This window comes from Pteronotus mesoamericanus, unplaced genomic scaffold, assembly GCF_021234165.1.
Source record: "Pteronotus mesoamericanus isolate MK-2021 breed Mesoamerican mustached bat unplaced genomic scaffold, CSHL_Meso_final contig_24, whole genome shotgun sequence".
Lineage (NCBI taxonomy): Eukaryota > Metazoa > Chordata > Mammalia > Chiroptera > Mormoopidae > Pteronotus > Pteronotus mesoamericanus.
Genome location: NW_026555100.1, coordinates 25,116,915 through 25,134,045, shown reverse-complemented (window position 1 = coordinate 25,134,045; position 17,131 = coordinate 25,116,915). Strand labels below are relative to the sequence as shown.

Sequence of the window (17,131 nt, the reverse complement as noted above, 5' to 3'; positions counted from 1 at the left end):
GGGAAATAGGTGTTCAGTGTATTTCTAATAACAAGAACCATGGGAAATTATACAGAAATGAACATATTAAACACTTGAAGAGCCATGAAGTACTGATGCATGCTATAACATGGATAGACTTGAAAACATTGTACTCAGTGAAAGGAACCAGACACAAAAGCTGGTTTCTTGAATGATTCCATTTACACAAAATATCCAGAATAGGCAAATTCATGGAGACAGAAAGCAGATAAGTATTTGTTAGTGGCTGTTAGTTAGGGAAAATTTTATGTTATATGTATTTTACCACACACAGTAAAAGAAGAGATGTAGATGACAATAAAAATGCTGCACATCATTGTCATTAGGAAATTGTAAATTAAAACTACAGCGAGGTTCCATGACACACCTACTGGAATGGCTCAAATCCAAAACTCTGAAGATACCAAATACCAGCAAGGATGTATAACCACTGAAATTCTCACGTATCATTATAAGAATGCAAAATGGCACAGTCTCTTTAAGAAACAGTTTCATACAAAATTAAATATACACTAACCACATGACCCAGCAAACTCACTCTTAGGAATTTACCCTGGAGAAATAAAGACTATACTCACACGAAATCCTATTTTCAAATGTTCATAGCAGCTTTATTAATAATTGCCCAAAACTGGAAATAACCTGAATGTTCACCACCTGATAAATGAACAAACTGTTAGACATCTATAAATAAAAACTACTCAGTAATAAAATGAAACAAACTACTAATATTTACAAAGGCATGAGTGACTCTCAGAAGCATTATCTAAGTGAAAGAAGCCAGACTCAAAGACTATATATTGTATTATTCTATTTGTATGGCTTCCTAGAATTGAAAAAACTATAGGGACAGAAATCTGATCAATGGGTTGCCAGGAAGTGTGATCAGGAGAAGAGAATTAATTACAAAGGGGCAAAGGGAATGTTGATGGAAATGTTTTCTGTATTGTTTTATAGGGTAGTTAACACAACCATGTACTTTTGTTACTGAACAAAGTGGGATGCAGCTGCCTGCCATCATACACAGCATAACACAATTAACTGGTGGGGAAGGAAAAGGGCTTTTATTAACAGGGTGCCCAATTTGGCAGAAGTGGGGGCTCCCTGACTCTAAACCATTCTCTTCTGCAAAACACAGAAATCCCCTAGTTCCCAAAGAGTCAAATCGAAATTCAAATCCATTCCCAGAGAATCCACTCCATTCTTATATGTCCTTTTGAAGTCCAAGGCTGCTGCTTGAACAGGTCTCCATCTCTCCAGCTCCAGACTTGCTCTCTCCCTGTGGAGTGAGCCCTTGCGGGGCAGGCATCTCCATTGCCCCACTGCAGCTTCCTCCCTTTCCCAGGCCGGGGGTGCTGCCAGATCACTGCAGCTGGTTGTGCAAGGGGCTCCATCCACAGGGCCTCAGTGCCCAAGGCTGCTCACACCTCTGGGGCCAGCAAACGTCCTCCGCCCGCCCATCTTTGTGCTGTTCTCGGAACAGCGGAATGGGAGAGCTCTGGGGCCATGCCGTGCACTGGAGGGCCAGAGTGTCCTGTGGGCTGCCGCCAGCGAGGTGCGCGTCCCAGGACAGCCTGCTCCCAATCACGCGAGCAGGTCAAGGCAAGAGCCACAAACAAGACCCTGAATCCGCCGGGCCCATGAACACTCCGGTCCCCCCAACCGGGAGGGGGCGGGGTAGGGAAGCAGAACACAAAAAGGGCGAGTTTCCACATGCCCTCCATTTTAAATATTTCACCCCAAATCCCGAGGCAAAAATGGCCAAAATCTTAGCCAGTCTTGGCTGGCGTCCGCCACACTCGCCAGCCCACATGATGGCTCTGCCCCTCTTCCTGCCGCCGTTAACTGGAAGTGGGTAGGAGGTTTCTAGCCACCCACAGGGGCACAGCATCTCTGCTTGAGGCGGGGCGTTGCCATGCTCACCTTCACAGAAACCTGTATTGTGACCTTTTCAACCCGCATGCTCTGTGCAGGCTGTATCGCCAGCCATGTTCCTTGTTTACCCTCGCTGGGGGTAAGAAAGCCTTTCACACCCCTCTGCTGCTTCAATCCACCACCTCGGGGTTTCCTCCAACCCCGCCCTTCTCCAGAGAGCACAGTCTCTCCTGCCAGATCAGGGTTCACGGGCACCCAGAGATCTGGTCAGACCTCTGTGTTACACTTTGTCAGCATTTATGGAACAGTACACACAGGAGTGAATTTTAATGTATATAAATTATTCCTCAGTTACGCTGACTTAAAACCACTTTTTTTTTATCCTCCATTATTTTCTCTCTGAGGAGCATAAACACTGGTCCTTTTATTTTCACAGTATTTAAAAGTAGAAAGCAGGTTGTTTCTAGACCAAAGATCAAAATGGTTACAATCTTTCTGCCATAATTGCACAGTCCAAACAAAAAGCCATTACGTTCCTTCAACATGAATGAGAACCAGGAGGAAACAATAACCATGTTTCCGGGTCGTGGAGAAGAAGGGAAAGGGAATAGGAGAAGGGGTGAAGAAAGTTTAAATTAGAAATTAAGCAGCTATTAACCTAAATGGGGGAGAAGGCGTGATAAGCCTGAGTTGAGTAGGAAAGATGATTTCAGAATTACCTCTAGACTTGCAATCAAAAGCATTTTTGCCCTCTGCATCCTAGGATCCCAAACAATTGGATTGTTTGAGAGACTGTGGTGCAATATTTACATTTAGATGAAAACAAAAGGATTCCAGCCTGTTAAATCACCTCATTACTCGGAACTGGTTTCTGTGCTGTCACACCTTACGCAGTGCTGCAAATACTGGAAACACAACAAATATTTGAAGGGTTAACGAATGAGCATACTAAAACTTGCTGAAGGACAGAACAATTTTCTACTAAATTAAAAACTGCAGGGTGATGTAATATGACTTGTTTTGTCCCTTATTACTGCAACAATACTAGAGGAAACAGTATTCCTTTCTTCATTGTGTGCTTGTTCTGAACTAATCCACATCAAAATAGACTGCTCCAGTGTTTTCAGGACTTTAAAAAATAGACTAGATCTAAATGGATTCAATGTAGGCTTCAGCAACTGAATATACAATTTCGGCAAAGTATGTCCTTAGCAGTTGGAGCCCACTAAAGCTGCTACATGGGTCATATAAATGATTTGTGGCACATTCTGCCTGCATCTACCCAATGGTTTATTCAAATTGAATAGACAAATACCAATAAAGTGAAAAGCTCCACTGAGAATTGACCAAACCACATCACTCTCTTCACACCTAGGGTGTTCCAACCAATAGTAATTTTATAGCAGCTCTTTGTAGTATCAGAGACAGCGCTCTGTCTGCAGCCAGGAACCTACAACACAAACAAACCTTTCCCTAATGCACAACAAAGAAACGAGTTTATGAAATCACCATTAAATATAATAGAACACTGGAGAAAAGAGTAGAACAGACGCAAGATGAGATGATGAATATAACAAGAACCAATTAAAATGGGGAAAAAATACAACAAAAATAAAAAATGTACCATCTCTACAGGAATACACCCATATGTTGATAAAACTTTTTATGAATATTAAGTACTGTAATATAACACAATATAGGACTGAGAGTCTGAAACACCAGTAGTGAAAAGAGGTCCAATATTTTTAAGGAAATATACTTAAAAATATTTCCAATGATAAAATCAACACTCCCAATTTATCATTATTATGTCAGTTCTGAGTCTCACTTATCTTCACTAATATGCAATGTATGGTTAAGAAATAATCCTTATCATCACTTTTTTGTTACATTTTTTCAACAATATAACAAATATATTCCATATGTCTATGATTTCTGGCTGTGCCACAAAAATCTAAGCATAGAGAGCTGACTATTTTAAGAAAGAATTTTTTAAAAGGTAGACATCATAAATTGACTAGATCAGCCCCCCAAAATTGTTTTTTTCTCTCTGACACCTATAGCTTTTAAGATTATATTTACCATCCCCCAGAGAAAAAAATATTTAAAGGATTATTTAGACTTTTCATCTGCGCAGGTTTACTGCAGCTTTGCCATAAACTATGAAAATAGCATGGACTGGATCACTATGGTCCCTCCATCCTTTGAAATGAGGGCAAACGTGTATATCCCGTCATATGTACACTTACATATAGACACACATACCCATTTGTCTAGTTATATTTTAACTCATTTTTCAAGGTATTTTTATGAGATAAGGGTAAACTATGAGTAAGAAACTGTCTTCACTTCCTATTTGAAATTCAGGGTAATTCAGATATTCCTGGTACTTTTGCCTGCAGTCTTCAAAAGGTGAGCCACAGGCAGAGAATTCAGCTTTCCAGAGGTGATGACGTAGGTGTCAGAGCAAGGGATGTGGGTACCAGCATACACCAGTACTTGTCTCCTGGACACTGCACCTGCCCAAGAATTGGGTTAGAATGGTGAGCTGTCACGTGTGATAAAATAAGAGGAGGCTCATAACTTGACAATTCAGGGGAAAAAAAGAGCAATGTAGAGACTGAGAAACCAAAGTAAATTATTTTCGTAGAGAAAAAAAAATCCACTACAATAAAGACCATTTGAACACTGGGAATTTGAAACTTTCAAAAGTTCGGATTTGTGTTGTTTTGGCCTGCATGCATACATTTGGGGGCAAACATTTACTTAACATTAACCAGCATATTAGAGAGTAACAAATGGTGGGAATACAAAAATGAATGAGACGCTGCCCTCATAGCTTGCTCATAAAGGCTGTTAAACATGGCTGTCTCTTACTATATGTGATTCAGTGAGTTAAGTATAGAGGAATCTGTGACATTTTATTGCATTTGCATCAAATCTGAGAGAGACTTCTTAAAAAATAAAAGAAAGGAATGGGAACATTAACACTTTTAATTTAGCCAATAGAAAACATTTTGTGCTCTTAAAGAAAAGTCTATATTCAGCTTTAATTTCTCAGATCTTCCTTTCCTGTATCATGGAAATTTGCTTAGGGGTCGATAGTATTTTTCACTATTGATACAATAGCGAAGTCCCATCTTTTTCTTTTCTAATTTTTTAAAAATTTTATTAAGTTTATTGGGGCAACATTGGTTAATAAAATTATACAGGTTTCAAGTGTACAATTCTGTAATACGTCCTCTGTATATTGCATTGTACATTCACCACTCAAAGTCACATCTCCTTCTGTTACCATATATTTGACCCTCTTTACCATTTTCTGCCTCCACCATCCCTTTCCCTCAAAATCACTATACTGTTGTTTGTGTCTAGGAGTTTATGTTTGTTTTCTTGTTTGCTCATTTGTTGTTTTCAGTTTTATATCCCATATATGAGTGAACTCATGTGGTTCTTGACTTTTTTTAATCTGCCTTATTTCAAGATGCATCCACGTTGTCACTAATGGCAGCATTTCATCTTTTCGTATGGCTAAGTAATATTCCACTGCATGTATGCACCACATCTTCTTTATTCAATTATCGATTAAAGTCCCATATTTTTCAAAGTTCCTAGACTAGTTAGTTCCCCATCTATAAATATGCAAACATGTATTTCCATGGACATCAGCATATGTTTTGGTCTCTACTTCATTTATTTACATTTCTCCCTGTTTTTGAAAACAGACATACAATAGATGCTTGGGAATATGATAAGAATGACATGCATACAGAGAATCAATACAAACCACATTTACTCTCTAAGTGCATGAATTTGAAGGGAGTTATTTATTCCACATTCAATAAAGTCTTTTCCCAAAATCCCTATTTTTCATCGACACCTTTGTAATTACTCCCTGAATATTTAGCCACAGGTGAACAAAGAAAAATTTTGTTACCCCAGATTCTGGTTGTGTCTAAATTAATATTTGCACAGAAGAGAGGTTGTGCACATTTCTAGGAAATAAGTTTTATGTAAAGTTTTAGTCCACTTTTAAAAATTACTCCTCCAAGCCCTGGACGGATAGTTCAGTTGGTTAGAGCATCATCCTGCTATACCAAGGTTGCAGGAATCAACCAATGTGGGCCTCAATAAGTGGAACAACAAATCTCCCTCTCTCTCCCCTTTTCGCTCTCTAAAATCATTCAATAAATAAAAATTTAAAAAATACTCATCCACTCACCAAGTCCAAACTAAGGTTGTCCAGCCTGAGATTATGGATGGGTTTTTTAGACCAACCTTTGCTGCCCTGCCCACTCTTGTTTATGGAAAACATTCTTCAGGCTGACAAAGCCTGCCCTGAGCCACGTCAAGTGCCTTGCCACAGTGCAGTGGTTCGAAGCCTTTTTATTTCATGGACCAGTAAAATCCCCTAAATGTTTTGGGAACTGATATAATATTGCTATCTTTTTATTCTGCAGTTAAGAATTTAAAAAGCAAAAACACAGCTACAAGAATTTAACGAAAAGAATAACCAAAAAATAGTAAAGATATAACCTCCTAACAAATTTATAAATACAGTTAGCCCTATAAAAAAGTTCATAATTCTCCTTATTTTTTTCTCTTCTTGCCATAGATTGACTTTTGAGAACCACTTCCTTTGCACTTTCCATAGGGGCTATAAAAGAATAAGTTAACCAAATATTCAATTTCTGCTGTTTATGTTCCATGGCATGGGTTCAGGTTTACACTGGCAGCAGAACAGACGCAGAGAGGAAATGTGTGATTCAGCCCCGTACCATCGCAGCCTTCCTAGCCATTGATGCCACCAGTGTGGTCAGCCCCTCACACGCACAAGGGGCAGGGAAATGCCAGGGCAAGGAGGTTATTACTCAGAATTTACCCCAATCAAGGTAGTGTGCAAATAAGAGACAAGATTTTTCTGGAATGCAGGGGCAATTTAGAGAGTTACCCTCAGAGACTGAAATTGATTTTTAAGAATTAATAAAAAAAATGCCGTGTGAGTCTCAAAAGGACAAATGATGGCTTAGACAGCTCCATGTGTTGTCAAGACTCAGACACACTCAAGGGTAATTAAAATTACAGTTGGGAATTTCACAGAACATAAAAAAGCAGTAACAGTACCTACAGTCTTTTACAACACGTTGAGGTTTTTTAAATAGAATTATTTCAAATGCAGTTGAGAAATAGATCAGTATTACAGAGGAATTACATTGGTTTCCTACATGTTTATGTTTTCAAGTGATCACGTTTAGTTTTGTCACAAGCAAAGATAAAGGCTTAGCAAATATGAAGCTCTTAAGAAGAAAAAAAAAAACCTGAAAGTGACGAGAGGCACCTTCCTTTAGTGCAAACAGTGGCTGTTTCAATGTCCCTAAGAAATGCTGGGTTTTCCATCATGTTATCTATGTCAGCAAAGGCTCAAGTGCTGATGAAAAAACTACAAAGACCTTTTCCCTTTAATAAAATGACAGAGTGATGAAGAAAGCTACATCCTGGATCATATGTTTAATTTAGATCAAAATAGTCTCTTCTAGAAGCAACTGCCTTCCAAAAACTACATCTCAAAGGAGAAAACACAAGCCCCAAGGGTTTGGCTGCAAAGGTTGGACCCTGGAGCTAGATGCAGAGGCTGGGAGAATGTTAACTGAGCTATCCACTTTAGTATTATGTTTGTTTTAGTTAATGCTTGGTTCAAAGTTCCATAAGTTTTGAGTCATCTGCCCCAACTCTATTTTTCCCACAACCTCGGATATTTTTAGTGTACAATTTTGTAGCCAAAATACCTGTATTTTATTTTCACACTGCAGTCAAAGCCCAAATGTGATGTAGAGAAGGGCGGCGATCTGAGGAGAGGGTGTCAGAAGGTTATTAGAAGGAACTGGTCCGCCAGCATCAGCTAGAGAAAATGGCTCCCGATGTGACCGTAATTCTTTGCCTTGACATAACTCTGATTTAGAGGAAAGCAGTGCATCAGACTGTCCTGGCTTAATGGGAAAAAAGAAAAAAGAAACAGTAAAGAATACTTAATTCCCTTATTTCTAATTATGTGCTTGCTCTGCAGTCTTCTAATCCAGCATTGGTATATAGGATTGCTCTCGGGTGCCAACTCCAATTGACTGGTAGTGGCTGCCTGAAGCAGCGAAGTGGGCAGGGCGCTGAGGCCGCCTCTGTGCTCAGGGGGAAAGATGCCACAACTGATCAGTGTCGTCTGTCGGGAGTTGCTGAACGTGTGTCACCCCTATAATCTATGAGACAGTTGAGGGAATTTGCCTACTAAGATGAATGGTCCGGAAAGGCAACCAGGCTTGGTTCTGGAATCGGTACATTTACCTTTGTAAATGAGCAAATTGATTCTCTGATAACCAGTCTGTCTCTGTCAGCTTCACCTGAGGCTGTTCATTTGGTTGAACTGAGAAAATGGAAGGTTTAAACCAGCAATCCTAAAGATGTTACAGGTCCTGACACCTTATGCTCTTACCAGAGAACACCCTCCTTGAAGGACCTAACCAGTCATTATATTTTGCTTTGTTATGTATTTACTGTAAAGTATTTACCATGCTTCCCCCCCAACCGTATTTAATAGTTGCCATATTTCATCAATTGGAAGATGCCATCCGGTTGGTACGTACCAGGAAATAGCCAGAATGTCGTTTTTTCACACATCTGAACTCAGTTGTTTCTAGGGGTCTAACAGTGGGACCACTACTGAAACCTCTTGATATTTAAATTAACAAATTATTTAAGGAGAAAAGAATGAGTCCCAGTTGCTGATTGAAAACTTTTCCATACCATGGAAGAAAAAGTACATAATCAGAACTCACAGAACAGATGTCAGTGGCTCAGAAGAAACCCCCAGAAGGGGTAATTCAGTGGAGCACCCTTGTGAGAAATGTCCATGACCAGTGTTGTAGGCGGCACAGAGGACAGACTGCGTGGGGAAGAAGACTGTGTGGGCACCGACAGCTCTGAGTCAGAGCGCGCCACAGGGAAATCAAACTCTGAGTGTTAAGGGGTTTTTTTAAAAGGTTTAACCAATGTATTACTTGTTTATTTCTTTTTTGTTTGCAAAATATCTACACGTAAATAAGCTTAAAAGAACTACTCTAGTAAGTATAAAATAAAGCTTTACGTCATGTTGACACCATTTTTTCCCTCTCTTCTACCTAAAATATTGGTGCCTCTTCCAACGACAGTGACTTAAGACTCAGTGAAATGCAGTATAATTTACATTCATAACAAGTGCAGAGATGCAGCCTCAAGAACCTGATTGTGAGCTGCATGTCTAGGATTAGAATTTATGAGACCTTAATTCTTGCCTTGCCCACGTGAACATCACTTAGTGCCATATTTCAGAGAGGTTGGTCTTAAGTATCAAAATCATGAGCTGGATGGCCAACTAGAAGTGATTAGGCTGAAATACAGCCATTCTATAGACCAAACCAATAATTCTGGTCTATATGGGTAGATGTCTGACGGTCCAAGGGCAATCTTTAGCTGTCAGTATAGGTGTGGAAGGAAGAATGCCCATTGTCATGTATGTCACTAATTTTTTTTTTTTTTTTTTTTGCTAATTATCAACTATCATTTTCTGGAAATACCCATTAGCCTATTTACCAGTGTTCCTCTTTTCACCTTTAATTTCATTCTTACACCCTAAGGAACTTCTCTGGGGATGAACTTTTATAATTAATAATCACGATACAAAAAAATTATTAAGTTAAACCATATAAAATTGACAATATTTTACCATTTCTGACCTACAGAATCAGCCAGTTTGTGTGGTTCAACTTAACACATGACGTAATGAGATTTTCACATAAAGCAGTTCACAGTCAGAGACAGGGAGACAGCCCTCCATTCATCATTATTGAGAGCCTTCTAAATATGATATCTTTCCCTTTTAAGCTTCTATCAGCTCTGGGGGAGCCTCTGAATAACACTTCCTTTGTACACGGTTCCCTGTAAGTACCTTTATTTGATCAACTATATATACAATATTTTTTTTAACTCAGTAAACATTTGTTGTACACTTAATAGGGGCTAGCCGCCATTCTCAGCCTTACATAAAAAATGTAGTGCATCACAGCCCCTACTCTTAGGAGCATGCAATCTAAGAAGGAAGATAGGCATGGACACAATTACAGTGCAAAATAGCAAGGCACATAATAGATATAAATAACATGCTCAAAAGGCTCTTACCCTGCAAGAAGACCTCAGAGCAGATGACACGTGTACTGGTTCTTAAAGAATGAGCAATTTACTTGGCAAAAAAGAAAGGGAACAATACAACATCACCAAGCTAAATGGCTTGTTCAAAGTCACAGAAGAACAACAAAGAAGGATGTGTTTGAAGAACCTTAGTTTGAATGTAGATAGGACATGCGAGTGAAGTGGCAAGAGATGGGGCTTGAATGGAGGCAAGATCTGGTTATGAAAGGTCTTCCCATATGGGGCCAAGGAGTTTGCATTTTATTCTGCAGGTGGAGAGAAGTTACAAAACACAGATTCAAATAGCTTAGAGATAAAACTGCTTTTTCCGCTATGAATTTTTATGTTCTGTCCAATCATCAGCTAAGTGTATAGAAATATTACATTAGTGAGCCCGCAGCATGAGTTTCTGCAGCGGGAGCTCTTTTTGACCAGCCCCAGATGCACATGTGAGCCGAAGCAACCTGGATTTCCAAGGGGTTGTTTCATCCCTGACATCTCTTTTAAACACAGTCATTGAGCTGTGGTTCCTCACTGTGGCTGGAAGCACAGCCAAAGGCTGTGTTATTGTGAGAAGTTGTGGCTTTGACAATTACGAGCTGCTCCCCCGCAGGACTCTCTACTTCACTTGGATGAAGGAACTTGCCAACACAGACTTCATGTTTTCATATTTTCCTCATTGGGTAATTGCAAAATGGGTGATTCCACCTCAGTGCAGCAAGATTGATCTCCTCCAAACTGCAGACTAGCTAATCAGTGGCCCCCTTTTCCAGCCATGTGATCTGGCATCTGGCATTTACCACCCATCAAATGAAATGACGCAGCACCAATACATGATCAGCTCAGCCCTGGGCAGAACTTTTCCCCTTAACTCCCTCCTCCTTAATACTGTGTAATGTTTTAATAGGGCCGTGACTTACCTATTCAGGGATGTCAACTGGAATGTATTAAAACTTTATCTGAAGTGGAGATTTATATGTTGCATAAATTATACATAGACACATACACATATATATGTAGAAATATATATCAATGAGTTATCCCATTTATGTATATAATTTTCCAGATGCATAAAGCTAAGTGACTATCAAACATTTTTCTTGTTTTAAAAATTATGCATATATAGACACATGTGCATGTGTGTATATATACACATACACATATATATGCACGCACATATATATAGAATGAGTTGCTTTATTTATATGTATCTTCCAGATGCATAAAACTGTGTGATTACCAAAATAGATCTGGGTACCAATTCTAAAGTTGAGGAAGGTCCTCCAAAACCAACAAATTCTCAGACACCAGTCAGCGTCCAAGAACTCAACTCAATTCTGACACTATCTACCCGGAGAGAGCATCAGATTCTATAGGTTAAAGGTTCACTCCTACAAGACTGCCCACCTCCCACCACTTCAGAAGCCCATCACAAACCAGGTATTACCCGTGCTTCTGACCCACTGGCTAATTTAAAAGTTTTCATGGTTCTTCTCCTCAGGTTTCATTAATTTGCTAGAGTGGTTCACAGAGTTCAGAGAAATGTGTTACTTATTAAATCGCCAATTATAAAATCCTGATATACCTCAGGAACAGCCAGTAGGAAGAGATACACAGGGCAAGGTATGTAAGAAGGGACACAGACCCTGCACCTCCATGTTTTCTGCATACACACCATTCTTCTAATACCTCCATGTGTCCACCCACCCAGAAGCTTTCTGAACTCTGTCCTTTGGGGGTTTTATGAGGCTCCATTACATAGGTGTGATTGGCTAACTCCCTGACCATTAATGATTGAACTCCATTTTCAGCCTCTTTCCCCTCCCTGGAGGTGGCAGGTAGGATAAGACTAAAAATACCAACCCCTAGTTACAGGGTCGACTCCACTAGAAACCAGCCCCCAGCCTTAATTTTTTGACTTTCCAAAAGTCACCTCATTAAGATAACAAGAGGCAACTTTATCACTCTCAACACTTAAGAAATTTCAAGAGTTTCAGGAGCTGTGAGTCAGGAACTGTGGACAAAGATCAGATATATATGAAAAATATAGTTTGGTCATCAGAATGACCAAATATACATTTCTTATAAATTATACTATCACTCTATCAAACATTTCTGTTTTGTTTTAGTTAAACAAGTCTTTTAAAACATTTTTTTTCAATTACAGTTTACATTCAATATTGTTTTGCATTAGTTTCAGGTATAGAGCATAGTGGTTAGACAACCATGTACTCTACGAAGTGTTCCCCCTGGTATTTCCAGTACCCACCTGGCACCATACATAGTCATTACAATATTATTAACTATGTTTTCTATGCTGTACTTTATACCACCATGACTGTTTTGTAATGATCAATCAGTACTTCTCAATCCCTTCACCTTTTTGACCCAGCCCCGCAGCCCGCCTTCCTACTGGCAATGATCAGTCTGTTCTGTGTCTATGAGTCTGTTTCAGATTTGTTTGTTTCTTTATTTGTTTTTTAGATTCTATATATAACTGAAATCATATGGCATTTGTCTTTCTCTGACTGGCTGATTCCACTGACTTGTGTCACCAATTATAAAAGGATATAATTCAGGAACAGCCAGTTGGAAGAGATACCTAGGTCCATCTTTTCTGGTCCATTTAGGCCCATCCATGCTGTCACAAATTGGTAAAATGCATTCCTTTTTAATGGTCAAGCAATATTCCATTGTGTATGTGCCATAGCCTTTTTATCCACTCGTCTCTTGAGGGGCAGTTGGATTGCTTCCAAAACCTGTTTATTGTAAATAATGCTGTAATGAACATAGGGGTGCACATATTCTTTCAAATTAGTGTTTTGGGTTTCTTCAGATATATCCCCAGAAGTGGAATTGCTGGGTCATAAGGCATTCCATTTTTAATTTTTTGAGGAACCTCCATACTGCTTTCCTTAGTGGCTGCACCAATCTGCTTTCTCATCAACAGTGCGCAAAAAACCCTTTTCTCCATATACTCGCCAACTCTTGTTTGTTGATTTGTTTATGATGACCATTTTGACAGGTATGAAGTGATATCTCATCATGGTTTTAATCTGCATTTCTCTGATGATTAGTGTTGTTAAGCATCTTTCATGTGTCTATGGACCATCTGTATCTCCTCTTTGGAAAAGTGTCCATTTAGGTCCTTCACCATTTTTAATTGGATTGTTTATTATTTTGGTGGTGAGTTGTATGAGTTCTTTATAAATTTTGGGTATTAACAATTTATCAGACGTATTATTGGTGAATATGTTCTCCTATTCAGTGTGTTGTCTTTTTATTTTGCTGATGGTTTCTTTTGCTGTGCAAAAACTTTTATTTCATTGTAGTCCCACTTGTTTTTTTCTTTTGTTTCCCTTGCCCAAGGAGCTGTGTCAGAAAAAATATTGCTATAGGAAATGTCCAAGATTTTCCTGCCTATGTTTTCTTATAGGATTTTTATTGTTGTGAGTCTTATATTTAAGTCTTTAATCCATTTTGAGTTTATTCTTGTATATGATGTAAGAAGGTGGTCTAGTTTCATTGTTTTGCATGCATTTGTCCAATTTTTCCAACACCATTTATTGAAAAGACTGTCTTTATCCCATTGTATATTCTTGCTTCCTTTGTCAAAAATTAATTGATCATAAAGGTATGGGTTTATTTCTGGGATCTCTGTTCTATTCCATGCATCTATATGAGTGTTTTTATGCCAGTACCATGCTGTTTTGATTACTATGGCTCTGTAGTATAGTTTGATAGTAGGTAGCTCGATACCTCCAACTTTCTTCAGCATTGCTGTTGCTATGTGGGACCTCTGTGGTTCCATATACATTTTTGGATTATTTGTTCTAATTATGTGAAATATGCCATTAGTATTTTGATAAGAGCTGCACTGAATCTATAGATTGCTTTGGGCTGTATGGACATTTAAATCCAGTCTTTATGAAATATTTCTAAAAGTATTGGAAGGGTGAGTTCCAGAGTCAGCTTACTCTGTTTGAATCCCTGTTTCTTTGCCTTTCAGCTTTCTGTCCTTAGACAAATAACAATCCTCCTGAGCCTTAGATTTCTCACTATAAAATGAGAAACCACCTCATAGGGTTGCTGTGTGAATTAAATGGGTTGTGTATATTAAACATTTGGTATTAGTGAACATTCAAGTAATGCTAACAATTAACAGTTTATGCATATTAGAATTGATTCTTGGATATTGGGACCATCATCATGAGCATTAAAGATTACAAGAAAACTAATAAGCTGATACTCTTGGAGCCTATTAAGACCCAGAAATTCATTCGTCCCTTCACTAAATGGCCCCAGACTATCAGTTGTCACATTATGAAATTGCTGATTTATTTAGGAACCAAACAGTGTTTGTCCTCCCTTAGTGTTTCACTAACAAATAAGATAACTTGATTTGTTAAAACTCCATCTCAAGCAGGACTATAAAAGCTCTGACTGAATGCCAAAGTCCGTCCTTCAGTGCCTATACTATGTGCTATTTTAGTTACTCAGATCTTCACTGCTGATTTCAAGGTTATCAGCTATGGAATGACAAATAGCCAATACAACACGACCTCACTTATATGTGGAATCTAAAACTGTCAAGCTCGTAGAAGCAGAGAGTAGAATGGTGATTGCTAGGACCTGGTGGGAAGGGGAAATGGGGACATGTTGGTCAAGGGTATAGTTTCAGTTATGCAAGATGGCTCAGTACTCAGATCTAATGTGCAACAAGGTGACTGTAGTTAACAATACTCTGCTGTATACTTGAAATCTGCTAAGAGGATAGATCGTAAAGTGCGCCACCAAAAAAAAGTAACCACGTGAGCTAGTGGATGTGCTAATTAGCTTGATTATGGTGATTATTTCACAATGTCTACACATATCAAAACATCAAGTTGTACACCTTAAATATATACAATTTTTTTTGTCAACTATACCTCAGTAAAGCTGGGGAAAAACAAAACTATAATTCAACATAAATTAAAAGTATGCCATAATTTTAAAAAATTATCTGTAATATCTCTGATAGATGATATCAAGTGACCTCCAGAAAAGTGAGATACTCAACACTTTACATTTGTGTCTAAGTGACACTTGTCTTTAAAGGTCTATATCTTTAGAGATGCAACAAAGAAATCATTGTACCACCTTATTTTTAAAGTAAAATATGGCATATAAATAAAAAATACCTAAGGAAAGTTTTTCTGGCTCAAAAAATTATAATTCAGCCCATCTAGAACCAAAATCTCAGCTCCATAATTCAAAGAGCATTTATTACATTTCTTGACTTTTTTGTGTGTGATTTTTAGACTAGCAAATCCTGTTATTCTTTATGAAAACATTGAACAAGCAAGGCCAGAACTGCCACTTGCTGTCTACGTGAATGATGCCCCCTGAAGTTGTGTAGAGAAGAAATCCCAAGTGAGACTGCCTTCATAATAAATTTGTGTGATTTGTATTTTGGGGGTTATTTTTTAGTGCTTCATAGCCAAACCATCTCAGTGTCCAAGATAATTGCACCCACCTCCCGCCCATTCTCCTGGCCATGAATGCTTCTCAGCAACATTCATCCTAATTTTGAGAAAATTTTTTTTCCCGGAAATGATCTTTCTATACACCTTTCTTCACTTCAAATATTATAAACCTGGTTCTCCAAAATAAAAGAAATTCCAGACTTCAGCTGATTCTCCCTATTTTGGCTCATGAGTAGTAAATTCTCCATGTTTTATAGGCTTTTATGTTTATGTTTTATATTTTTAAATCTTGAAACCCCTTATCTTTCTTACTGTGCCTTTTGGCCGTGCGTCTTCCTCCGTCAGCCTCCCCCTCTAACATATACACACACACAGTAGGTGCCCACAGTTTCATAAACGCACTTTGTTCTCCATGCCCGTGGCCTATGGGCATTTACTCATGCTGCTCCTTCTCTGCGGAAAGCCCCAGCTCTGCTTTCCTGGCTAACTCTTACGCATTCATCAGAACTCAGAAATGACCAGTCACCTCCCTTTTGAAGCTTTCTCTGTCCAGGTGTGCTGGATTGGGCCCACTCCTGTGTGCTCCCATAGCAGGCTTTCTTTACTCCGTCTTAGCCCTTTGTCTCTGGTAAGTGCCAGCAGTCATGCTGAACTGAAAACTCTGTAAGGACATGACCCTTAAATCTCTTTTCTACCCACCTTGTCTAGGTGAAGCAGGGACTTGATACTCAATGAATGATACTAGGAATATCATCTCTTTCTTTAAAAAAAAAAAAGTCACTGTACTTTCAACTAATTGAGCAAATCATGAGCCACTAATTTTGAAGCTCGATGTACTCCTGATATCTTATCAAATAATTGAAAATGTAAACAGCTAAGAATGTCAGTGTAAACAGTTGGATGAGAAGAAAGATAAGGGGTCTTGGTTTGGTTTTTTGTTGCTCCTTGTAAGACACCTTGATTTCTCTAGGTCGGAAAGCCTTCCCCAGGTGGGTATTGACGTGAGAGTCCAACAGAGCACAGAATGTTAATTGCAACACTCCCTTATTTTTTTTTTTTTTTTAACTTTTCCAGGTTACAAATGCTGCTGCCAAATATCCTGGCCAAATGACTCTGCATCTCAAACCTTTCCTTGTGTGCGGAGGGGATGGATTTACTCAGTCCAACTTTGATGGCTGCATCACTTCTGCCTTATGTGTTCTGGAAGCTTTAAATAATCACAGTTAGTATTTGTATTCTTTTTTTTAATTTTTAAAATACAGCTGACATACAATATTATATTAGTTTCAGGTGTACAACACAGAGATTAGACATTTATATAATTTAAAAAGTGATCACCCAAATAAGTCTATTTAGTATTTGGATTCTTCTATATGTACTTTGGGGTTTTGTTTGCACAATTCTCTGTTATTCATTGTTTTGTTTTCTATTTTATTGAGAGAAATTACCAAAAAAATTGTTCTTCACATGTAATTTTTTATGGAATATAAAATTTATTTTAAAATTTTGATAGTTGCAACCCACGCTTGAATAAAAATTCCTTGGACCTTATGCCTTTT

The 17,131-nt window shown here is 38.5% G+C and overlaps 1 protein-coding gene across 1 annotated transcript in view; it reads left to right on the top strand.

The window, feature by feature from the left end:
- RNLS (renalase, FAD dependent amine oxidase) overlaps positions 1-16,867 on the top strand; it is a 255,015-nt gene extending 238,148 nt beyond the window's left edge. Inside the window, exon 7 of the mRNA XM_054572806.1 lies at positions 16,647-16,867. Coding sequence (XP_054428781.1) covers positions 16,647-16,799 — 153 coding nt within the window. The 3' untranslated portion in view covers positions 16,800-16,867. The remainder of the gene's footprint in view (positions 1-16,646) is intronic.
- The last annotated feature ends 264 nt before the right edge of the window (positions 16,868-17,131 follow it).